This window comes from Nesoenas mayeri, assembly GCF_963082525.1.
Source record: "Nesoenas mayeri genome assembly, chromosome: Z".
Lineage (NCBI taxonomy): Eukaryota > Metazoa > Chordata > Aves > Columbiformes > Columbidae > Nesoenas > Nesoenas mayeri.
The window spans coordinates 42,426,147-42,451,811 of NC_137542.1; the positions used below are offsets into that span (position 1 = coordinate 42,426,147).

Here is a 25,665-nt window from a genome sequence, read left to right on the forward strand (position 1 = left end):
AAGATAAATCAGTGACCAAAACATTTTTGGAAAGGGCTATCAGCAGGGTGAAGCACAGATGCCGCTGTCAGCCCGGGAGGAAGTGAGGACAACACAGCATTTTCTGCAGCCCAGCAGCAGGGAAAGGAAAGAGGATGCTAGAGCTGTCAGCATCCAGCTTAGAAGATGGGTAGCAGTATCTGCTAAGCAGCAAATGCAGGAGGACTCTGGAGAATAAATACCCATTTCCAAGTAACGATTAACTGTCCCTCAGCTCCCACACATATCTAGGACATGCTGTTACCCAGAACCATACAGTGCAGTTCTTGGGAGCTTTTTAAGAGTGACATAGGAAAGTGTAGGGTGGAGGAATCTCAGCAGATCCTTGCACAGTGTCCTGGACATTGCCTGCTTACAGACTGGTGGATGCTCACAAGTCTCAGTGCAGTGCCTTGACCCCTGTTTGTCCAGAGGCTGTGTATTTCTCCTGGTGAAAAGACTGTTTTGTGTGATTGAGTCTGCCTTGTTGCTGCTCAGGTTACAAGTGTATAGCTCATGTAGGCTTGGCGTTTAAGTAGCAAAAAGTATCTCCTAATGTAGAAGAAAAGCAGGAATGAAGCTGACCAAGAGAGACGCACAGCTGTGCCTGGAGAGTGATGACAGGGATACAAGCAAGTCCAGAAGATACCAAAGGTAAACAAAGAGACAGCTCAGAACACCCTTAAAGTGACTTTATAAAACAAAAACAATGATTATTACTCAGCTGGAACTAAAACCATAGTGTTTAACATTCTTGTATACGTGAATCATCACTGGATGAAATTCAGTGTAATGGATATCAAGGTATGAAATAAATACAGTGGTTACGGAGTTTTCCCCAGTTCTGGCTTCTTCATACCAAGAGACAGCTGGGAAAAGAGTGCTTCAGTGCCCTCGTCCTTTTGCATGCTCAGGACATGGGCCAAAGCGGAGTAACAAGACAAGAACAGCATTTTGTAATGGGTTAGAGCTGCACTAAATTGCACCAGAGGCCCCTGCCCAGCAATGCTCCATCCACAGCTCATATGACTGAGAACCGTCAATCTAACCCTTAACTTGTATATCAGAAACATGTTTACTGGCCAAGGTGTATTAAACAGCCTGTCTTTGCTCCTGTTAAATAGCATAGAGCTCCTCCTGTAGTATCAGCTACGTTTTTGAGTCTGCTAAGAAATTACAGCATTCCAGAGTGTTATATGGTGATACATTAAGAGCTTGAAAGAAAAGGATATTTTCTGTTTTGACATTTTACACTTTTCAAGAACAAGTGTTAACATGCATTCATGGCCAAATGGCTTGTTGTTTTTCTTCCCCTTTATACTTGGTCTTTTTTTCCTGGCTGTGGATCCTATGGGACACTGAGGAAGAGCTGTTAGCTGCCAGTCAGTGGGAGAAGAACCATCTGACTCTTGGCTGCAGCTGCAGCTGCACTGCCCTGGCAAATCTGCTGTTGCCCTTGGGTCTGTCAGATGGTTTTGCTCCTGCTCATTGAGTTGCTTGTGCTCCCAAAAGAATCTGTGTTTTACTGGCCAACTATAAATATATTCCTCTGTGAGCCACCCTTGCTGTGACAAGTCATCATCACTCAGTACCCAGGGAAAGGTGTTTCTCTTTTCCCTTCCTGTTTCCTAGAGACATGCTGTTTTCTGGCTCCTTCTGTTTCCTTTCTCAAAAACCTATACCAGGCTGACAGAAATAGACCAGTGCTGTGCAACAAATGCCAGACAGAAGAAGAAAAGTATTCAGTTCCTTGAGCTAGTTTCTCAGTAGAAAATGAAGGCACCTGGGCTGCTGAAGGCACTTTGGTTGTATAAGCTGCTGATTCTGGGGGTGAGGGCTTCAGAGCAAAGTGGCACAAGAACAGCAACACACCAAGTTCTGCTCCTCAGCACCAGAAAGCTCCTTCATCAACAATATCTTTTTGGTAGAGAAGATGTTTAGAAGAGGTTTAGGCCAATCCAAAGAAGGACATCAGGCTTAGGAACTCTGGAAAATACAATGTGTGCTATGACCAATGATCTTCTTAATATCATTTACTTAGTACTGCTTGATATAATTATTATCGTATTTTTATGCAGTGTTGCCACAAGAAATAACTAAGTCAGTTCATAACACTTGGTCCCATATATTGTCTGGAGCTGTAAGTAATGATCTGCTTCATAGTACAGAACTACGTGGAGCCAATCATTGAATCTGCATATGTACATACAGAGGAAGTCTATCGAAGAGAAAAAATACTGTAATTCTTATCCCCATGCTGGGTGGATCTGGGATGGCTCTTCTAACTGAAATCACTGTGTCGTAGACTGGAGGCAGTTATTCTGGTAACTCAAAAGCTGGGGCAAGCCATTGGGTGTGATTTACAGCTGCCAATGGCATGTGATCCTTCCCAGAGACAATATGCTCCAGTAGCCTCTGGGTCATATTTATTCATCCACAGAACTGTGCATGAGTCTGCTTAATTCTCAGCCTTCAGTATCATCTATCATGTGCTTTTGAGCTACTCCTTCTGAAATAAAGCTTTTTCATAAGTTAATTGTGCATAAGTTAATAGTGTTGGGCACCACACTAACTGTGACAAGTCAATGTTATTTTAATCCCGCTAAAGGAATTCTCTCTCTCCCTCCTGAATGAGCCAGAGAAGCTGTAGGTTTTGCATATCTCCAGTGATCAAATTACTTTATCAAGTTACTGTACTTAACTAACCAAACAGGGTGTATGAAGAGTAGAGTGGAAGGACTCTTGGTGGTTGAAGAGCCATATAGCTGAGACACTGCTGTTAAGCTTTGTGTTACGCTCCTGCCTGAAATTAACCATAATGATGACCCCAATTGGCCTCATCACAGCAGTAAAGGCACTCATGAGAATATCTCTGCAGATTAAGGCACAGTTTTTATAGTCATTAACCACAAAACCCTCCAAAATTTAGCTCCAAATAGCTGTACTGCACTGTGAGAAATTACAGCTACTGCACCTGCAAGAACCAAGCTACCTGGGAACAAACATCCCAAGGCATGATTTTGTTACTTACAAATGCTAACTTTGCATGAATGAGCACAACCACCAACACAAATCCCTAAGTACCTCCAAACAATAAGCACCCACAACAAAAAGAAGCAGGGGATTTTGCTAAAGAGCACACCAAAGAGAGCTTCTTGGCTTTGTCTGGACAAGAAATAGGGTGAAAAGTGTTTCCTCCAAGGTCTCAGGTTCCCTGATTTCTGTTCTTTTCCAGACATTGCCATCAGCCAGGTTAATGAAAGTAGCACAAATATATCCAATGCCAGCCTCCTCTAGATGGAAAAATCTCACCACTGACCTCACTTTTCATTTCTAAGACATCAAAGCTGGTTTGTTTGCACTATTAATATGGCTTCCAGTCTCTTCCTCAGCTTGCTATGGAGTCTGAAGTAGTTTTTAATGCTGAACGGGAGTTTGTCAAGAAACATTTTGTGAAACCAAGCAAATGGACTGTATGCATATTTAGAAAAAAAATACCTTTGAAGAGTGTTCTAAATTCTGCTGCAGCAGTGTCCTCCCTGAGAAGTATCATACTTGGGAATGATGTTGCCACCACCAACCTACTGCCCTCAGTGTAGTGGTGGGTGCCTTGTTTGCCCCTCTCAAATCTACCATCTTTGCTGCATGAAAACAGTAATTACAAACTAAGAGATTTTTTGCTGATAGTAATTAGAAACAAAAACAGTTAAACTACTAGCTCCTGAGAGCTAACTCCAGCTGTGTCTTCATGCTATTGTGCACAACAGGAACCACTTCCCTTTTCACACCACATGTACATGAGAAGTCATGCTAGTACTTCTGATTAAATAGCAGCAATTTCATTTAGTGTTCCATAAGGGGCATTGTTTTGGAGGTTGGTTGTTTTGAGTTTTGTTTTCTTCTTTTTTTTTTTTTTTTCGGAACACCCGGTATTGAGAGGCCTATGCTTGTGAGAAAATTAACTTTGCAGTGATTAGGTGCTCAGGGAGAAAGGAAGATAGAGATGTTGAGGGTGAACCACAGTCCCTCAGACTAAGATAAATAGTATGGTCTTTCAGAACAGGTTGATCCCACTGACGAGGGAGTGGGAGAAGGTGGGGAAGAGACAGTGAGCCTTTCTCACCTGAGGAAGCAGTTTCTTAGGCCCAAGGAGCTATATACCACCATGCCCCAAGGAGCTACACCACCATGCCCTTGTAAGCCTGGGAGGCAGCAAACAGAGTCTGACTGGCTGCTCCAGACCCACAATAAGGAATTTATCAGCTTAAGCTGGTTTTAACCTGAAGAGATGTGATACATTAAGGGCTTATGTCTGGCTTAGCCATGGTTTGGAGGCTCCTGGTGAGTCTCGGCTTTGAGTCTGGATGAGGAACAGACCATAAGCAGAGATTTTTGTGCTTCAGTTAATTCAAGAGGAATATATGCTGGATGGTTAGGGTATGTGCTGATGCTTTCAAGACAAACAGAAAAATGGTGCTATTGACTTGTAACACAAAGATTTTTATAAGCCTGTTACAGAAGCTTATTGATCTCAGAGAAATGACAGCTGGACTCTTAATAATAATAAAAAATGTCATATATCTATCAGACTTCCTCCAGTCAGCTCCATGTACTGTGTACCTGATTCCTTTTACTGCTTAATGTGTAAGAAATCCCGTCCTGTCAACACTGTTTGCTTGTACTAGCAAAGATGTTAGCAACTAGATAACTGTACACTTTTACTTCAGACTAAGCCTGTTTGTGTAGTAAATTCTCTAATACTGTGCAAATGAACCAGAGAGAAATTGGAACCAGAGAAAAACTGACAGTTCTGTTGTTTCATTGTATTGCATTTGGGACCAATGTACCTGCTTGTGTGCCTGCATGGAAATGCTGATAAGCCATGGAAATATGCTCTGATGGTGGGAAGTCTATTTTTAATAAGTGTGTTGCATGACTGATCTGATACTAAATAAACCAGTAAATCTAGAAATGATTACATATATTATTTGCTGACAACTAATGCTCAGTGTAGGATAAGCATAATGATGGGTGTTACCTGTTTATGTAGCACATTCTTGAATTAATTCCAAGTTGGCATAGCATTTCCGCTTCTCCTCTTCTGTCAAACCCTTAGCAATTGGATAACAAACTGTGTTATTAGTGGTGGAGTACAGAACTAGGGGCTGGGGAAGAGCTTTGTAAGGTTGTCCAAGCTAACCATGTGCTCTGGGGAGGCTGTGCAAGAGCTGGTTATACCCAGCCAGGATGATGACACTGATCAGTTATTATTTAAGAAACTATGGGTAGCCTCTAAATCACCTGACCTTGTCATTATGAGAGACTTCAACTTGCCCGATGTCAACTGGGAATATCATACAGCTGGTACAAACAGGTCCAGAAGATTTTTAAACCATCTGGACAATAGCTTCTTGGTGTCGTACTAAGGGAACCAACCAGGAAAGATACCTTCCTAGATTTGATTCTCATGGGTGAAGTGGTGACCTTGGTGGCTTTGCTCACAGTGACCACAAAAAGGTCAGGTTTAAAATCTGTGCTAACAGGAGAAAAACTGCCAGCAAAACCTCAGCTCTGCATATGAGGAGAGCAGACTTCAGGTTACTCAGAGAACTACTCAGTAAGATTCCCTCGAAATAAGCTTTTGAAAGTGTTGGGGTCCATCTGTGTTGGTTACTTTTTAAGTACCACCTACTAAAAGCACAGGACTAGGAAATTCCAAAATGCTGAAAATCTATCAGGCAAGGCAAAAAGCCATCTTGGTTGAGCAGGGATCTTCTTCTTGAAATATGGCAAAAAAAAAAAATTGTGTGGTCAGTGAACAAAAGGTTCATGGGAGGAGTACAGAGGTGCTGCTCGTCACTGCAGGGAGGAAATTAGTGCAGCCAAAGCTCAATTAGAATTGAAGCTGGCCACTACTTAGGGACAATAAAAAAGGCTTTTAAAAATATGTTAGTGGAAAAATGCAAACCAGAAATAACATCAGCCCATTACTCGATGAGCATGGTCACCTTATTAACAGGGACATAGACAAAGCTAAGACGTTGAATGCTTTCTTTGCCTCTGATAAGAGAAACAATAATCTTTTAGGAACCCCTAGATGTAATGTAGCAAGACTAAGCACAATGTAACAGAAACCTAACAGGGAAAGGAGAGCCCTCTAGAGAGTGGACATGAGGCAAAGTGGGATGCACTTGGCTTGCTAGCTGGTGAAATGGAAGTGTTCCACCAAATTAAGAAAGAGCTACGTGACTTTTGGTGAGTAGCGGCACACAATGACAGTATGCATGCTCAAGAAATTAAGTCAAAAAGCTGACACCAGAGAGGGGGGCACCAGGCTGCAAAGACCACTGGGAACCACTAGAGACCCCTGATAAAACTCCCAAATACCAACAAAACTCCTCCCCCAGCAAAGGGCAGGGTTATGGAAATATTTTATTTTTAATGCATTAACTAGGCGGTAGAAACAAATGAATATGCAAGAAGTATATACAATAAATACCAAGAAGTGGGAATCACGTGCATGCTGGATTAGAGGAACAATCCTCCGAGCATTCGGTATTCTGTAATAAAATTGCCTGCTTTTTTACACGTCCAGAACAGTGTTAAGCAGTCTTTTTGCCAACTTTTTGGTATCACCTCAATCTTCAACACCAAAGATGGACTTGTAGCCCCCACAGCCCTGGGCTAGAGACCCATGGCTGCGGGAACAATAAACTCCCAATCAATCTGGAACTTGTGTGGGATCCACTACTCCAGGAAAGCCCTACCAGTGAATGGGGCCTGATGGGATTCATCCAAGGATGCACAGCATTACCCCTTCAATGGAATAAACGTAAGTAAATGCTCAAATGTTTCCATGACCAAGGCCTGAATTTCTTGCAGTACCATAAATTTGATGGTTGAATTAAGGTAAATCTGTTAACTTCTCTTTCCATGTGTCTGTTTTTCCCTCTACCTATACTACCAGCTGAGCAGGTGAGGCTGGCATGTGGAGACCTGGCCTGTGGCAGGCAGGGTGGCCGTGCCCAGTGCCCAGCAGATGAGACTGGGCCTGGCCATGGGGGGCTGCAGGGACCAGCACATGGGGCAAGACCCTCTCCCTGCACTCCAACAAACCTGCCTGAGCACATGGAGGTGTAGATCAAAAGGGCTTTACTGGGGGGAGCAGTCACAAGGGCAGCAGACCCTTGCTGACCACAGTGAGGATCCTTTCCACTGCATAAGCCACATTGTTGTAGGTCTCCTCACACAGCACGTGCAACAGGAGGTGGTAGAGGAGCTTGGTGTCGCAGCAGGAGGTGTAGAGCACTGCAGCAGCCAGAGCAAAGAGGACAGCCAGCTCCGGGATGATGAAGAGCATGCAGAGCATCCTGTGGGGCAGAAGAGGCACGGGAGACAGGGCAGGGTGGAGGCCTCCCAGGCTCCTCTAGATACGGGATGGAGAGGCCCCTTCTAGGAGCCCCATAGGCCTCCTCCACAGCCGCTTCTCACTGCTTCATCAGACAGGCTGGGACATGAGACTCCGCAAGCCTGGGAAAACACCCCGGCCCAGGGAAAACTGACGCTGAGCACTTCTCAGCTGCAAAGCCCACAGCCGGCCAGCAGCTCTTTTTTACCCTTGTGAGCCCCACCAGCTGGATCAGGCGTCTAGCCCATCATCCCAGCCACTGCCCAGGAGCGGACCCCAGGACACAGGGGACCCAGTGGGAACACTCTTTGCAGCCAGTAGATGAAGCTGTGTCTCCTCACCAGCAAGTCCGTCGTCTCCTGCAGGTCAGCGCAGAGCAAGGACATTAGTCACGCAGTGCCGCATGGTCGAGACAGCTGGAGTTACACAGCGCCCCAGCCTTCACCTTGAGCAGGAGCGTAGCCCACGGTGGCTGTGACCTCCATGGACCCCTCTCCCCAGGGAGACCCACGCTGGCTCCGGGGCAGGGGCTGCCACACGCTCTCCCCCTTACCAACTGTTCTTCCACCAGCTCTGGCAGTGCAGACTTGGCCTCCTTCTTCCTCTGCAGCTGGCTGGGGGCAACAGGGCTTGGTTGGACGACTTAGAGACCTCTATGGCCACGCAGGGCCTCTCCTTCCAAACATACACCACCCCAGGCAGGGATCGGGCTCCCCTGTCACACCCCCACTCCATTGCCTGGCACCAGCACTGGCAGCCCCATCCCTGCGGGTGCTGCAGAGACACCCTGCAGACCCGTACGGGGCAATGGGCCCAACTCACCAGGCCTCTTCCTCCTCCAGCTCCTCTTCAAAATTCCGTATTTCCCGACGCAGCGCCTGGGAGCCGAAAGAGTTGCGAGTGCCTGAGCCCGCTGCGGCCCTCCGCCAGCCTCCCCAACCCAGGGTCTGTGGGCACCCACATGTTTTTCCCCAGCCCTTTTGGTATTAACTCAGTCTTCTGAATAGCCTGGTGCGGCAAGGCCACAGTCTTGGAATAGCGCCTTTCCACCTGCTAAACAACGGGTGCACCATGTGGGCAGCTGGGCTGGGACATGGACACCCCCAGCCCTCTCCAGCCCCAGGACCGAGCCCACTTGGGCCTCCTTCTCCACTCTACCTGCTGCGTCTCTTCTCCTGTCACCCCTCCCTCCAGACATGCCGCCTCACACTGCTCCTGCGGGAGAGGAGGACATGAGGAGCAGCCGTCAATCAGGGCATGGGGACACCCCCACGAGTGTGCTCCCCTCACCATTATCCCCTCCCAGCTCCCTTCGGGCACCGCCTTTGCCTTCGCATTCCCTCTCCTTCCCAGCCCTGCAGCCACTGTGGGCAGACAGAGGGACCCCCATGCCCCCCTCGGGACACAGTCCATGTCTGCACATGGTCCTGAGCAACTGACTCTAGGTGAGCCTGCTTGAGCAGGGGCACAAGATGAGACAACATCATCTCCAGAGGCCATTTCCAAGCTTTACCAGTCTGTGATTCTGGGAACACACCTTGGCCAGCAGACCCTCCAGCTGCTGGAGCTCCTGGCGGTGGTTCCCAAAACACGACCCCACGACAGAGTTCTGTGAAGAGGAGCCACATGGAGTCACTGAGCCCCTGACACAGCCTGAGCCACTACAGCTGGTGAAACGTGGGCAGAGGAGGGGACACTGATCCCCTTGCTCAGCAGTCCTGTGCTATCCTTCAGCTCCTCCTGCTTTGCCTGCATGGGGAAAGGAGGGGTCAGGGCCTCAAGTCTTGCAGCCCCAGCCCGCAGGGACAAGATGACAGCTCCACACCTGCCAGACGCTGCAGCACCCCCTTTTGCCTTTGAGTCTCAGCAGAAAACTGAGACAGGCACTCCCGGAACATGCAGAGGTCTTCCTCCAGCACGTCCATCTCCATGCCCTCACTTGTGCATTCGGACACTGCAAGGAGTGAGTGGCACAGCCCTGGACACTGTGGGACGCAGACACAGGTGGGGACACTTCCCAAGCGCAGGCACAGCCGTCCTCCCTCACGCACAGGACATGCCCATGCATGGGCACAAGATTTTTGTTCTTTAGACTGACCTCTTCAAAATCATGCATTGAACAACAGTGTGGAAACTCGTGTTACAGCCTAACATTACACTGCCTTTATTGACAGCTTCAGACAAACAAGAAAACGGAACACAAGAAAGATCTGACAAGTCTATAACCTGATAGAACTGCTCAGATGGACTGTCCATAAGTTAGAATAGCTGGGGAGTTAAGCAAAACCATCCTGCCTTATAACTAACAAAAATCTCCATTTTTTTCTGATGGCTGATGCAATCTGCTTCTTTATTAAGCCCTGGGGTCTTGTGGTTCTGATGACCTTCTGAGCAGTTAAAATACCCTTTTTCTTGCACATGTTGTGCATGTGCAAGTAATTTTTTGTCTAAAATATCCAGTGATGCAGATGGTTTGCGAAATGATTCAATAGGTTTTGTGCATTGTGAATTCTCTATGCTTTTATTTGATATTAAAAAAAAAAACCAACCAAAAAATGTATGAAAGGCCTCTTCCTTCTCCCTCACATTTTTTTTTTCATTCTCCTACTTCCATTTCATCAGGCACGAGCTGTGTAGCACATAGAATGTGTGGTAGGCATCAGGTTTCATCATTTTTCTTCTAGAAATACTCAGTTTCCATGGTAGGGGCTGGGAGGCACACACGCAGAACAGAAAGATGTTCTGCCGATGGAGACCATATACAAAACTTGATTCTTCATCTTGCTTGCTGTTTTGCACCAGGAAGTGTTGGTTCCTTATGATGCCAGTAAAAAGGCAGTCAGCTTCTGTAAAGTATCACTTAATATAATAAAGAAAATCACTTAACATAATAAAGAAAAAGAGTAGTGCAGATAATTTTGCACCTCTTCAAATGTGGGAACCCTGAGCTGTGAGGCATCAAACAGGTCTTGGGCACAGCATGTTATGCAGCTAACACCCACGGAGGGGTTACCCCATTTTTTGTTATTCAAGCTATTACAGTATTTTCTTAAAAAAACCCCTATAATTCACCAATTTCTGCTGTCAGGCAGGAAGGATGTCTTGCTGCTCTGTCAGACAGAGGGAAGGCCAGGCAGGTGGTCTAATGGCTGGTACTACATGGCACCTGCTGGTGGCCTTCTGTGCTGTCATGACCTGGATGAGTTCATCCTGCAGCCAGGGAACACATACAGTGCAGCACAGGCCTGACCCAGATCTGGTTAGTACTGTGTGGATCGCTAATTCCTCAACGTACAACGGGTTCCTGGTGAAGATTGCTACACCTGCCAGTCTTGGGAAAACTTTCAGCATCTTACACTCACAGGCTGTGTTTCTGTACAGATGTTCATGTTTTAACTGTATCTTTTAAATTAGCGTGATTGGTTGAGACAAGGAGACCACAAAATTCAGTGGAGATGGCTGTGCACACAGGGGCTCCATGGCTGTATGCATAAGAGATGCTGGTTTGTAGGGACATTACTCATGTTTCAGTGAACAGGCATGCTGCAATTTCTTTCTTCCTTCAAATTGTGAGCAGCTCAAAACCCTGTTAGGTATACAGACAAGGAGGAGCCATGTGGTACCCCAAAAAACAAAGTATTCATGTTTGCAACTGCTCAGATGCAGGCCCTTGAGCATTGCTCTGCATCCCCAGTGAGATTTGGAGCTTGAGTTGGTATGTCCAACATGCGGACCCTAACGCTGTCTAACTGGAACCCCAGTTAAAGGCAGCACTCAGACTGGCACACTGAGAAAGTCAATGAATCTTACTTGGGATACAAATTTGCTCTCCAGGGTCATGACCTGCCTCAGAGCTGGGTCTGTGCTGGTGGGCAGGTGAGCAGGCCCAGGTACAGGACTCAGAATCGCTCTCTATCAGGGACCACAGGAACAGCCAAACCTGAGTGAGGTCAGTTTCTGATTACACTTTGGGCAGTAACTGATCTTCTAATAGCTCCATCTTTGTTGCCTGTACCAAAGATACCTTTTTGAGGATCATTAGGTAGCTATACTGGTTTGAGTCACTGAAAGAGAAATTTTAAAGAAAATCATGGAAGAGACAGTTCTGGATAAGGCATTGAGATTTGGGACACCTTCACCCAAATACGGCATCTCTCATTGTGTGGGTCAGCTGTGAAACCTGCACAGATATCTCTTGTCATGTGCTGTTATAATCTGTGTCTGTTTTCTCCCTTCTAGCAGCACAATCCTGAGGAAGGTTAACCCAAAAATAACCAGTCCCTTCCCGTACTGTAAACCTGAGTAACCAGCATAGCTCAGTGAGAACTTGAAAAGGAAGAATGTATTACAAAGTTTAAATTGTGGTTTAGGACTCCAGGATATATTATTTCCTAGAGAACACTTAATCTTCTGCATAGATTTATTATCATTCTCATCTTCATATTCTCTTTTACCAGGAAACAGGTTTAAACATCACTATTTTTTTAACAATTCTAATTAATATCCTTAATAACTTTCCAAGGATCCAAAGTGGCCCTTGTGCCTATTCCTACCCCACTTTGCAGAGGGTGACAGGATACATGCCCTACAAGAGTGTGCTGTATCTCAGAAGTCACAGTTCTTTCCTCAGGACCAGAAGAGGGCTTCAACTCTTTGCTCAGAACTCAAACGCTATAGAACTCTCCTGCCTTTATGTGGACTTAGTGAGAGAAACATTTTCTTTCTTGGTGTTTGGAGGTGCTAATTAAATAATGTCAAAATACATGTTGAAGCATCTGTCATAACCCTAAGGTACATCTATATGCCTTCTGTGAGGTGCTACATGTTAATGTGTTTTGGATTAACTTGATGGTTAATAAACCATTTCTTAAACATAGAATCATAGAACAGTTTGGGTTGGAAGGGACCTTTAAAAGTCATCCAGTCCAAGCCCTCTGCAATGAGTAGGGACATCTTCAACTAGATCAGGTTGCTCAGAGCCCCGGCCAGGCTGGTCATGCTAAAAGGTAAGTCATACTAAGACAAAATAATGAAGTTCTTCCACAGCAATAATGGGGTCATTACAAAAAGCTATATATATATATTTTTAGAATTCAAGCTTTGAGAAAATCCTATTTGTACAGTTTTCAAGATATTTTAATTTTGTAGAAATCCACGTTGTACATCTTACTCAGCCTAAGTAATGCTTCTAAGTAAAGGCAGGCTTTTTGGCTTTCAAATTTAAGGAGATGAACTTAGAGCATTACAGATCACCATGCAGCTGAAGACAAACTACATCATCGGACTTAACTCTCCGAAAAGTAAATGAATGCTACATCCGCCTACACAGGTGTGGAAAAAGCTACATCATGAGTCTGTTTGAATAAATGATTTAATTTATTTTGCAAATGTATTTGAAATATAAATAAAATCTCTTTACTACTGAACACAGTCAGATAAAACTACAGTTTAGATAGACTGATTTTGATTTTCTGAACATAGGCACAACTTGACTAGTTTCACTAGAATTATGGCTACTTTTACAGCAATGAACCTCTTAGGTTGAACCACCAGCTCACACCATCAAATCAGTTCTTGTTCTTCGTAATTACTGACGAACTATACACTCTTTTAATGTTTTCTAAATTCATCATATTTCATGTTTATAAATTGACCAAATCTGAGATCAGGGCTTGTGCCATTCCTAGAGTATCTATCTTGAAGTACTGGTCTACCACCCAGCAGGCTGTGGTAGAGTACCCCAAATTGAAGTTAGCCCAATCTCCGTGTTCTCCATATGTAAAATAAGTAGCACAACCACAGGCAAGGTTTAATGTTGGAGGTTTTAGACGAGGAACAGAAGCCAAATATGAAAATTGTCCTATCTTTAGCCACCTTTCCCATCCACACACAGAGCAACTAGTTAAAGTGCCACAGACTGTCACATTGCCTTCATCCTAAAAATTTTTTTTAGAAAATACTAGTAATATGAAAATAATTTTGATTTGTCTATATACACCAAAAAAAAAAGGAAAAAGCATGTCAGCTGACACAAATTCCTTAATGTCCCCGGTGGTGAAAAATCACCTTGTCAAATTCCAGTACAGCGAGATAAAAAACGGAAGATAGAAAAGATGGGAAGAGTAACCAAGGAGTTTAAAGGGTACTGCAGAATACACAAAATGTAATAGGAAGTTGACCTTTTGTGCCTATGAAGACACCAAAGGCCGTTTGATGTCATTGTTTTTAACCATCTCAAACAGTACTACATGCCTTCATACATGAAGCATGTGGGAAGACTCCTCACTATATTTGGTGTCATGTTTTTTCTACTTCTTTGCTTGAGCAATGAGAAATAAAAGTCTTCACTGTTCAGAGTCCAGCTATAGTGGCCAGTGTCAAAAAAAGCCAATATTTCAGGGGAACAATTTTAATTTTTTTTTTTTTTTCTGAGATTTCATTACCAGTCCTTGGATTGTATGTATACAACTGGGCCCAAAATATTTAGGGCACCAAGGTACCTCCCCAAACTACTACTCAACTAAACTTGCCCCTACTAGCACAGGTAAAGAACACAGATAATTACAAGCTCACTTGAGGAAATGACACATACCGGCATTAAAAGCTTAATGTCAGGTTTTAAACAGAACTCAGGTCCCTAGCAGCACACACGGTAATCTTTTGAAAGCCCTTGCCTGCATCACTGGGTGGCTAAATTCTGTTAAAAACCTGACCCTCCATCCTGCAGCAGATCTGACCAATTCTGCAGCTTGAGCTTTGGCCTCTTGTTGCTAATATTTTACGATGATAATTTCATTTATTGAAAAGATCAGTCTAGGGATATTACACTCCAGCACACTGGCAGTTATTGTGACTACACCAATGCTTACACCTAAAGCAAGTTAGTGGTCCTTTCTGTTGCTTTAGTAATTCCAGGATTTTCAGCTAAGGAAGACAAAAACAAACAAATAAAAACCACCACACACAATTACTAGCAAATTTAAGTAAAAAAATCTTTATAAGTGCAGAGTATCACAAAAGATCCATTGGAGTTTTGCTATTTTGACAACTGTGTGATGAAAAAAAAGCTCACTAAAAACTATGGAAAGACACTTGATGACTTAAATGAGCTTTGGATCAGCTGTAAGGGCATTTCTTCATCTATGCACTGAGACTGCTATATACAACAGTTAGTTAAGTTACAACACTGAAGAAATGCCAATAATGAATACTTATATTTGCTAACAAGAGCGAATAGCTTTCTTATGAATAGTATAATTTAACAACTTAGCTATGTAATATCCCCAAGACAAATCAAAGCAATTTTTCACAACAACTTACAGATGCACCTGTACAAACTAAATAAATTTAAAAAATATAAAAAGATATATATTACAAAACTACATCTTCAATGAGATGCTGCCTGCATAGTGACCTGCAACAGCAAAATCCTGCTCTTACTACTGCTCATGAGAGCTAAATTCATGCTGCATTTTTCAAGCCCATACATGCATCTTCTGTTTTCTACCTAGGAAGCCAGGGGTTTAGAGATTCGGACTACTCCTCCACAGCTGCAAAGTGCTGAGCAGGAAATGGAATCCCACGCTGTGAATTAGGAATGTATGCTAAGTATCACATCAAAAAGTACTTGGTAAAGTTTTTTGGATCCCTCAACATAAAGGTTCAGGCATCATTCAGGAACAATGCTACTCACCTCTTATCTCAGCAGCTAACCTATGCTAAGCTAAACAATAGAACTTGATTGCAAGAAATGCATGGGCTTCTAAGTCACAGTTAGTTTATGTTTTCAGTGCCTTTTTGAGGTCAGAGTAGAAATTGGCCAGGGTACTAGACATGGCAGTGTCTACTGCAGATTGTGGTAGCATTCCTCGCAGTTCAGTCTGAATGTAGCCTGTCAAAAGACTGTGGCTGGGATAGTCCTTCAGAGGGACGCAGAACCAGCCGCAAGGGTGGTTGAATCCACGGACACAGTTAGGTCTCACCTCTCCATAGTCTAGGCTTATACCTATCAAGGAAAACAAACAACAAAAAAGGGAAATTAATTTGAGAGAGTTAAAAATAAAGGCACAGTAATTTTAAAATGTACAAGTTTCTGCTTGGGGAATTTGGTAGAAGTGACAGACACACTTAAAGTTTCTGGGTACTTTCCTGCATGGAAGTTGTCCACTTTTCATCCAGCCTCCACAACAGACAGAAATTCTGCCATTAAAAAGACTTCTCTCACATTTGCTAGTAAGTTTATCAAGTTGTTACTCCAGCCACTTTGCTGTATGAGCTGAGTCAGAGCACGCGTCACACAGAATGGCTCATGGGTAAACCAGTAACTTGTATTCTTCTTTAAATGTGTAAAATGTTAAAATACCTTGGAAATACTTGTTGGAGACCATCTCACACTATTTTTGAACACTTACTGCAGAACTAAACTTAATTTGAATCAAAGCATAAGCCAAGCAGCTGTTGCAAAATAAGAATTAAGCAGAGATAAGTGGTGCCTTTACCGCATGTTAGAAGACCGTCTTCATAGCTTGTAGTGTAAGAGAAATCAACAAACTCCCTTGGTGCTATGATGTTCCAGAGCTGCCCAGCAGTGGTGTAGCGCATCACACAGCAGTTCTTGTTGAGTGACAGAATAAGGACAGTAAGAAAACAAAAATACCTTAGTAGGCAGCTAGCCTTTTCCACAAAGGTTGCAGCCTCTGTGAACTACATTGTGCAAACAACTTCAATGAGGTCTGAATGGCTGTGTCACTTTCAGTTTAAATGCTAGAAGTTTGTAAGGATTTGCAGTCTGCAACTGAGAGCTGCAGGGGCAGAGAATATCTGGCACCTCTAAGCCATACTGACTAAAACTAGAGACCTGCACCATACCTGGGAACCAAAAGCCATGTGGCTTTTGTGTGACTTAATCACTGCTTAGGAACTCTGAAAGAACCATGAACAAATTGCAAGAGGCCTCTCCTGGTACTAAGATGCTCCGTCAAGTACTTTTAAGCCACAAAGTGAATAATAAAACAGAATGCAAACAATACTTCAAAAAAGGCTTTCCTAGAAGACAACAGAGTTTGAACAAACTTTAGGGAATAACTAAAATAAATGCCTTGCCGTATAAATCTTCATTAAGGGACAGGGAAAAAGACAATCCACGTTAAGGACAGATGTCCACTGGGTTTTGAAGTCATAATGAACGTCCCCAGTAACCAAAAGAAGGCTACGAGCTCTTCCACAATCAACTTCAAGTCTACCTTTCTTTAGCAAGTCCTGCCTCTCAGGTATGAATTATTTTGGCTTCCAGCACAAAACTTTGCCACACAGTGAAGTCAGCCCTTCAGGAAGATGGAGAGGTGGTAACTTCTATATATGTGGATCATTAATACCCACAATTTTGTTTGTTGTGGAATGGAAGAAAGCAAGTTGCACGAAAAGGCTTTGGCATGCCAAATACCACACTGTAGCTCTATATATGTAAATTTTATCAAAGGCTACCACAGCTCCTAGATCTGAGAGAAATGGGACCGACCAACTTTCACCCTTTTATTTTTAGCATGGATGAAAAGCTGAACTTCAAGCTTCAGAATAGGATGGTGCATCCAGAAAGCCTTGTTTGAAGTCACCCATCACGTGTATGGACAATATCCCATGTGCATGCAGAAAACAGGCAGAAAAATGTTAGTATTCGTTGGAACTACTGCTCTGCTGTGCTGATAAATCCATGTATGTATATATACACATTTCCCTTAAGAATCAAAACAAGTGTTCACCTCTTCAAATGTTTCTATGATGTCCATAGTTGTCATTAAGCTGTCCCAGTCCAGCCTATAAGGTCCAGGGCGAATATGATCCACTATTCTGTTAGTAACGTCTTCCACCACTCCTTGAGCTTTGTAGCTAGAAAAACATATGTTTCCTTTTAAAATTAAAAAAATATTTAAAAATATTCCATTAATTTGCAACAGCACACATAATGTAATACCTTGGTACCTGGAATTATGGTTAGTGGACAATTGTATCAGAAAAATAGTACAGAAAAAGACTTACGGGTGCACCTGCCCTTCTCTGCAATAGGTGTTCTGCTGAGAAACTTTGTCCTTACGCTACAATCAATATTTAGTAAATGGCAAACTCCTTCCTCAGAAAAAAATCATAATGTTTATTTCTCTAACAACTTGATATTCTGCGCTTCTTGCTGAGTGCACAAGGGAGTCCACCAAGGACAAGCTATTAATAAAAGCAAAAATAAAGGAAAGTAGCAATACAATCACACAGAATCACAGAATGGCTGGAGTTGGAAGGGACCTCTGGAGATCACCTAGTCCAATCCACCTGCTAAAGTAGCTTCACCCAGAGTAAATTGCACGGGAATGAGTCCAGATGTTTTTTGAATGTCTCCAGAGAAGGACAGTCCACAACCTCTCTGGGCAGCCTGTTCCAGTGCTCTGGCACCCGCAAAATAAAGAAATTTCTCCTCATATTCAGAAGGAACCTCCCGTGCTTCAGATTGTGCCCATTGCCCCTCATCCTACTGTTGGGCAACACTGAAAGGAGTCTTGTCCCATTCTCTTGACATCCAGCCCTGAGATATTTGTAAGCATTGATAAGACCCCCCTCTGCCTTCTTCAGGCTGAACACAGAATCACAGAATGTCCTGAGTTGGAAGGGACCCACAAGGATCATCAAGTCCAATTCCTGTCCCTGCATATGACAACCCCACAGTTCACACCATGTGTCTGAGGGCATCATCCAGTTTCTTCTTGAATATTGCCAGGCTTGGAGCCGTGACACCTCCCTGGGGAGTTTGTTCCATGCTCCACCACCCTCTGCGTGAAGCACCCTTTCCTAATGTCCAAACTAAACCTCCCCTGGCACATCCTCCTGCCAGTCCCTCAGTTTCTGTCATTGGTCACCAGAGAGAAGAGTTCAACGCCTGCCCCTCCTCTTCCCCTTATGAGGAAGCTGTGTACCGCAATGAGATCTCCTCTCAGTCTCCTCCAGGCTGAGTAAGCCAAGTGACTTCAGCCATACCTCATACAACTTCCCCTCCAAACTCTTCACCAGCTTTGTAGCCCTCTTCTGGACACTCTCCAGTAGCTTTATATCCTTTTTATCCTGTGTTGCCCAGACCTGCCCACAGTGCTCCAGGTGAGGCCGCACCAGTGCAGAGCAGAAAGGTACAATCACCTCCCTTGCTCAGCTGGCAATGCTGTGCTGGATGCACACAGGACATGGGTGGCCCTCTTGGCTGCCAGGGCACTGTTGGCTCATGTTCAATTTGCCGTTGACCAGAATCCCCAGATCCCTCTCTGCAGAGCTGCTCTCCAGCATCTTGTCCCCCAGTCTGTATGTGCAGCCACGGTTACCGTGTCTCAGGTGCAAAATCTGACACTGGCCCTTGTTGAACTTCATGTGGTTGGTGATTGCCCAGTTCTCCAATTTGTCCAGATCCCTTTGTAGGGCCTCTCTGCCCTTGAGAGTGTTAACAGCTCCTCCCAATTTGTGTCATCCGTGAACTTACTAAGCAATCCTTCAAGTCCAAAACATTTATAAAGACATTGAAGAGTGCTGTCCCTAAGCTGGATCCCTGTGGAACCCTGCTAGTCAGACTGATCCCCAGCCCGACATAACCCCATTTACTAGAACCCTTTGAGCCAGGCCCTTCAGCCAATGGCTCACCCACTGCATTGCGTGTTTTCCCAGCTGTGTGCTGGACATCTTGTCCAGGAGGATACTGTGAGAGACAGTATCAAAGGCTTTACTGAAATCCAAAAATATCAACAGGCTTCCCTTGGCCAACTAGGTAGGTAAACTTGTGGTAGAAAGAAATCAAGTTTTTTAAACAAGACCTTCCCCTCATGAATGTGTGTTGGCTGGGACCAATGACTACGTTGTTATTCAAATGTTTTTCAATAACTACCAGAACAATCTTCTCCATGATTTTGCCAGAAACAGAAGCAAGGCAACAGGCCCACCTCTCTCAGTCTCTCCTCGTAAGAAAGATGCTACAGACCCCTAATCATCCTTGTAGCCCTCCACTGGACTCCCTCCAGTAATTTCTTGTTCTTCTTAAACTGGGGAGCCCAGAGCTGGACACATATTGGGAAAAACATTTTTCATAGAGTAGAAGTAACAGTAGTAGAACCAAGCTAATGAGAAACTATATTAGGCTGTGGTGGCATGTAACAGTACCAACTAAAATAACTTGGTATAAGACATTACAGGACATTAATTATGAGAAATTTTTAGTAGGCACCAGAGACCTTGTTTACCCCAGTTACTGGGCTTCTGGATCCTGAAGGGGAGTAATCCATCACGACCATTATTTTCAAAATACTTCTTATTCATCAAGCTGTTCTTAATAATAGGTAACTAGTCAAGCAACAGATTGATCTATTCACTTGTGCAGTTCACCCATATTCATTCATAATTACCTAGTTGGAGCCAATCACAACTCTATACTTAGAACTGGGACCATGTGAAAATGCCAGTGGCTTCTCGGTGGGTGTCTGGAAAGTTCTTCAATACATCCTTTATTCCGCCAGGTATACACACAATTCTGGAGTCTTCATCTGCACGAAGGAGCCACCGCTCTCTTGGCAGTGGTTCGAGTTACACAACCTGTTGATGCCAGCACACCAATGGTCCTGCAGAGAGTCAGCAGACTCTTGGTGTCTGCAGTCATCAGCTATTGCAGATTTAACTGGACTTAAATTCCAGAGAGCATATCAGTCTTTAAGTTACTTTCAAACACTGCCTTTTCACATGACATTTTGTTTCTTCGGAGTGCTGTCTTCTAGTAACTATTTTTCTACCTAAACCTACAAATACCAACAGAACCCAGATACAGAAACTCACAAAGGAAGGCCCTTTATGTCACACATCTTTCCCACAACTACACACTTGACATTTTACTCTATTGCAGTTGCATAGTCACTGTAACAGTCCACACACTGGCTGGGCTGTCACCCAATAACACTTTGGACCTACTGAACCTGGACTCTATCCTGTTGTTTGCAGACCATCTTTCTATGAGGTGTGGATACATGTTGTTGTCCACTTCAGCCAATGGGAGTTTTGTAGTATGTTACACAGTTTTCATTGTTTGTTGCTCTAGACACCATGCAATGCTAAAAAGTGTAACACTAAAAAGAAATGGTACCAGCACATTAGACAATCCACTTAGCTTCCCCTCTTGAGAATTTGTGTAGCTGAGGGCTGTAGAATCCACAACCTTCATTTCTAAATTCTACAAAACATCTGTGGAACCTTAAAAATATATACGCTCTCTAGGCAAACTTACAGGTATCCACTGAATTCCTCTGATGGTTTACGCCACACAGTTGCATCTTTCTGAAAGAAAATGGAAGATATGATGTTCATTATCACTTAAATACAATTGCAAGATATCCAGAAAATGCTTCAGTTTTTCTGAAGAAAAGCAAATTACTTTATCATTAAATATGGTTCACCCCAAAGTGCTCATTAACCTGGGTACTTTTGTACACATTTTTTTTAAAAACAGAAGCAGACCTTTCAGACATCTTTTACTTTTGATGGCCTATTCTTTAAAAATACAAATCAGTCAGTTGCCCTTCTCAGCATCAAATTATAGAAGTCTACGCAGACCTAGTGCTTGACAGGCCAAGACCGTTTACTCTGAAAACATATAGAATAATGGAACCACATTACTAGGTAAAGCCTTTCAATTAAAAGGCCACTGGAAAGCCATTATCTGGACACTATTCAGACAGGAAGACCACACAACTTCTGCTTGCACTCCTGTAACACATGACCAAGCAGATGTGTGAAGGAGGTGATGACAGTGGCAGACATGAAAGCTGAAGTTACCCTTCTCTCCTAGGTGCCTGACTAGGAGTGTCTTGCAAGCAGTAGTCTGTTCATTTTAAAGTTAGCTAGAGGAAATAAAGAAACATTATCTTCTGATTTTTATCTAACTACGAAATGGAACCTCTGTGCATAATCTCTGAATTTCGGTGTTAAAGAGGGTACTATATAGCACCTTTTTATTTGCAATCATGATTACACAGCCACAAAGAACCAAATATCCTAAAGAGCAGTGGTGTAAGTATTACATCCAGAAATGTTTAAGACACATAGGGGCAAAAAACATCTTCCCAGCAGGTAGCTAAAGCTCTGAATTTCTTTTACATGGCACAGTACCAAAACAGATGGATGGACAGATGGGCAGAGGGAAGGAAGGAAGGAAGGAAGGAAGGAAGGAAGGAAGGAAGGAAGGAAGGAAGGAAGACTGGAAAAAAACAGTGGTAAAATCTGGGGGTTAACGTGATCTGAAACAGTGTGACTCAGGTAACTTCCTAAAGAAAAACAATCTTATAGGTATAAGACTTAGCATTTAGCAGAGCAGAGGTGGTGCAGGTGTTTTGCAACAGTGAAAACCTTCGATACTCTGTTTCACCTTTCCTAGACAATTAATTTGTTAATTTTGCAAATAATCAAGGTACATATTTGGAACACCTAACCCTCTCTTACCAATGTCTGGTCACGAAGGAAAAAAATACAATAAAAAAAAATACAAGACCCACCCAAACTATTGTAATAAAAGTGTAAAGCCAGAAATTTACCACACTAGTCCTACCATGTTGTTACACTGAGATACCAAAATACATTTCCACCCGCAGCGCAGGACAGGACTAAAAAGTATTCACCCAGCCTACAGCTGATGCACCAGCGAAGTCTAGTTAGCTTGATGAAGCAGGACTCAGAAAAGCCAAGCAGCTCAAAACAAGAGTATGGCAAACTGTTTGGAGAAAGGAGGAAGTGCATTCCCTTTCATAGAAGGGAACTTACAATAATGTAGGGGCTCTGAAGCAAAGCAAACATGAAGCAATATAAGAGGAAGAATTGAGAATGATCTCAGTTTCTAAGAGGAAGTCATTTGGAACCTGAAGCATGACAAGTTCAAGCTTTATAGCAAAAGAGACTTCAGGGGCCAGCAGAGCCTAATAGCAAGCTGTGACTGGTTTGTTGAAAGTACAAGTAAGCATCTTGTAATACTGCTAGTGCTAACAGCATTTCACACTTTGTTTGAAGAAAAGCCTATAGTCCTACACAGCCAGGATTCTCCTGTGATGTACTTCCCTGAAAAACGGTATCAGGGATTACAAAGTGTATCTGCAGACAGGAAAATCACACTCTGTCATGTAAAGATATACTATCCTAGAAGGCTGGCTTCACAGGGCATCTCATATGAAAGCCCTGCAATAATTTGCCAAATGTTTGACACCCGTGTTGAACGGCATAAGAAGCTCTCTTCCCCCTCGAGAGAACAAATTGGGTTGCAGGCACGAAGCCACCCGGACCACTCACAGTTTTCTTCACAACCCGCCACTCATTGTCTCCGATGCTGTGGTACTGAATTAGAGTGTTCCGCAGTTTCGTAGCCAGCGGTGCTGAATTTGGCAGGAGATCCATTTGCTTTCCTCCTGCGTTAAGGTTACACAGACACAGGCATCAGAAGCAGACACACCATGAGGGACGTCAGCGACAGCGCGACGCAAATCCACGCGCTGGAAACACAGGAGAAACTGCCCACACCCCTACCCCCCAGCCCCTCCCTGCACACACACACATTCCCCGGCTCGGTCCAGGTGACAGCGGGCGGCTGTCGGGACCCCGGCTCCGGCCTCAGCGCCCCGTGCTCACCTGCGGCCGCCGCTCTCCGCCACCTCCGGTTCACCCGCAGACGCCACTGCCGGCAGCGCTGCGCAACACCCGACGCCGGCAGCCAATGAGAGCGCTGCCGGCTTCCCGGCACAGCCAATGGCGGCGCGATCCGCCGAGGGTGGCGGAGGTGGCTCGTCGCCTGCTCCTATCACGCGACCTCTCGACATGTCACCGGCGCGTCGTCAGCACCCGGAGGAACGACGGCGCGCGGCGCTCTGATTGGGTGGAGGGAATGGCGTGATGGGAGGGGGCGGGGATCAGCTCCACGGGCGGCTTCCGAGCGCTCACCGGCAGCGCGGGGCGGGCGGGACGGGGCGCGGCGTCCGCTGTGCCGCCTCAGCTGCCGCTGTCGCTTCGCCGCGGCGGAGCGTGGCCGTGCGGCTGGGCCAGCGGGGCGGACCGCGGGGGTCCCACCTGCTGTGCTGGGAGCGCCGGGCCGGGCCCGGTCGTCTGGGGTGACAGCATCACTGTGCTTGGGAGCAGGCTGAGCCTCAGTCCCCGGGCTGGGTCGCTCGTGTTCTCACGTGTGGCCTATTACTGTCACTTTGTACAGGCTTTCTTACCACGGCTGTATAAAGGTTTACACGGAGTTGCAGCTTCACGGTTGTAAGTGCCCTGTGGTTTTGGTGTTGAGCTGAGGCCTGTCCCGCAAGTGCTGATGGGGCCCGGAGTGGTGAAGAGCTGCCCTGGGTTGGTGTTCCTGGGGTGCTGTTAGCTATCACTTGCCACAGTGTCTGAAGCTGAAGAAATAAATGTTTGTCCAACCATGAAGGGCTTAAGATGGTGCAGCTCATAGGCAAGGGACACACTGTGGTGAGAAAGGCTGAGATACTCCTGCTTTCAGTCAGCAGTGCTTGCAGTGTGATGGAGCAGGCTCTTGAGGAAGTGCTGGAGTGTTGCTTTGCTCTGTTTGCAAAGCAAGCAGACCAGATTCTTCTTAGGAATAAGGCAGCACCTGTGGTCAGCCCACAGCTGAAGCCAGCTTCAAAATATGTTTAACTGCTTGTTTCTGCAGACCTGCACTGTTTACTGGACTTCATCCACTTCAGTGCAACAGAATCACTTTGGGCAACATCCACGCAAAAAGAGTAAACTCTTGGAAGCACAAAAAAAGATGGGGCAGGAAGTAGGCGGTTAGAAAGAGTGGGAAAGACAACAGATCTTTCTGTGGTAGTATGTTGTTCATTTTGGGCAGTGCTGGTTCCCAAAAATGAATGCTTTGAACGTGGTTGCATTCTCAATACATGTCTTTACACCAGGCTTTTTGAACTACCCCTAGTTCCCCTTGCAGTTTACAGCTGTTGGCCATTTTTCCTTAAATGAAAATGGATCTCTAAACAAAGACTGTGCTTTTAAGGGGAGACTAAACAAACAAACAAAATCCTTGAAATTTTACAATACAGAATCAAAAGAGGAGTTTTGAGCCAAAAGCATAGGAACATATTTCACCTGTCTTCCTTTAGACCCCTGTCATCTTCCTGTGAGTGAAAAAGTCTCGCTGCTTTCTTCATCCTTCCCTGCTCTGTTGCATTTCTTGAAGTCTAGTGTTTCCTTGCCCTTGAGTATAACGTTCTTCTTCTCCATGGACCATCACCTAGTTTAAACCACTGATGTAAGTTGTTCATTTTTTTAGAGATAAACTTCTTTGTCTTGAAGTGGGGAATGACAAGTTTTTATTGGAAGATGATGATTTTTGAATAAGACCTTGTCTGCAGAAAAGTGTCGTGTTTCCATGGGCTAGATGTATTTTAATGGAAGGCTGCCTGGTCTCTTGAAAGCTGCTCTGGCAGCTCAAACAGTAAGTTTCTCAAGCACAGGAGCTCTGTGCATCTTCTGTAACACCCCTGGATACTCAATATTCCAATATTCAATACGTCTAACATACTTGCAAGATGTTAGGGTTAGAAGTTCCTTTTTTTTTTTTTTCAGATTAGTCACGTCTGTATGACGTTGAAGAGTGCTATGAATGATTGATTGATCAATTGATCTCTTCCAAGACCAGTGCTTAATTTGGTCATGAATATTGTGTTTTCCATCACTTTCTTCTGACTGATCGGTTTTCCTGAGTTGGTTATTATCTTCAGCATTACCAGGACATTGGACTTGAACTTACTTGAGCCTGCCCACTGGTGCAAGACATCGCATTAATTTCAAGCAGTGGAAGGTACTTAAAAAAGCGAACACAGTTCAACATGTTGTGGGGTTTTGTTTGGTTTTTTTGTTGTTTTTTTTTTTTTCCTTTCAGATATGCTGCTTTTAACTGTGAAACTTAGAGAACACTCCACATATGCCAGGTTTGCGTGTTTGGTGCCTTGGCACAGGAACCAAGTTCCATGTTAAGATTCAGATGTTCTAGTGCCAGGCCTCCTGTGTTGCACAAAACACAGGGGATTTATAGCCCTATAAAACTGTTCTTTTCTGCACAGTCACAGAATCACAGAATGACTGAATGTTTGAGGTTGGTAGGGACCTCTGGAGGTCAGCTGCTCAACCCCCCTGCTCAAGTAGGACCACCTAGAGCCGAGTACTCAGAACCATTCCCA

General features: G+C 44.4%; 1 protein-coding gene across 1 annotated transcript; it reads right to left on the minus strand.

Annotated features, from left to right (window-relative positions):
• Positions 1-15,204: 15,204 nt before the first annotated feature.
• Positions 15,205-23,152, minus strand: STARD4 (StAR related lipid transfer domain containing 4; the record flags this gene model as incomplete). Its single annotated transcript, XM_080362942.1, has 6 exons — positions 23,102-23,152; positions 22,766-22,881; positions 20,718-20,767; positions 17,185-17,311; positions 15,925-16,039; positions 15,205-15,431 (listed from the first exon to the last, which is right to left on the minus strand). The coding sequence occupies exons 2-6, from the start codon at positions 22,868-22,870 to the stop codon at positions 15,205-15,207; spliced, it is 624 nt and encodes a 207-aa protein (XP_080219068.1). The 5' UTR covers positions 22,871-22,881; positions 23,102-23,152.
• Between the last annotated feature and the right edge of the window lie 2,513 nt (positions 23,153-25,665).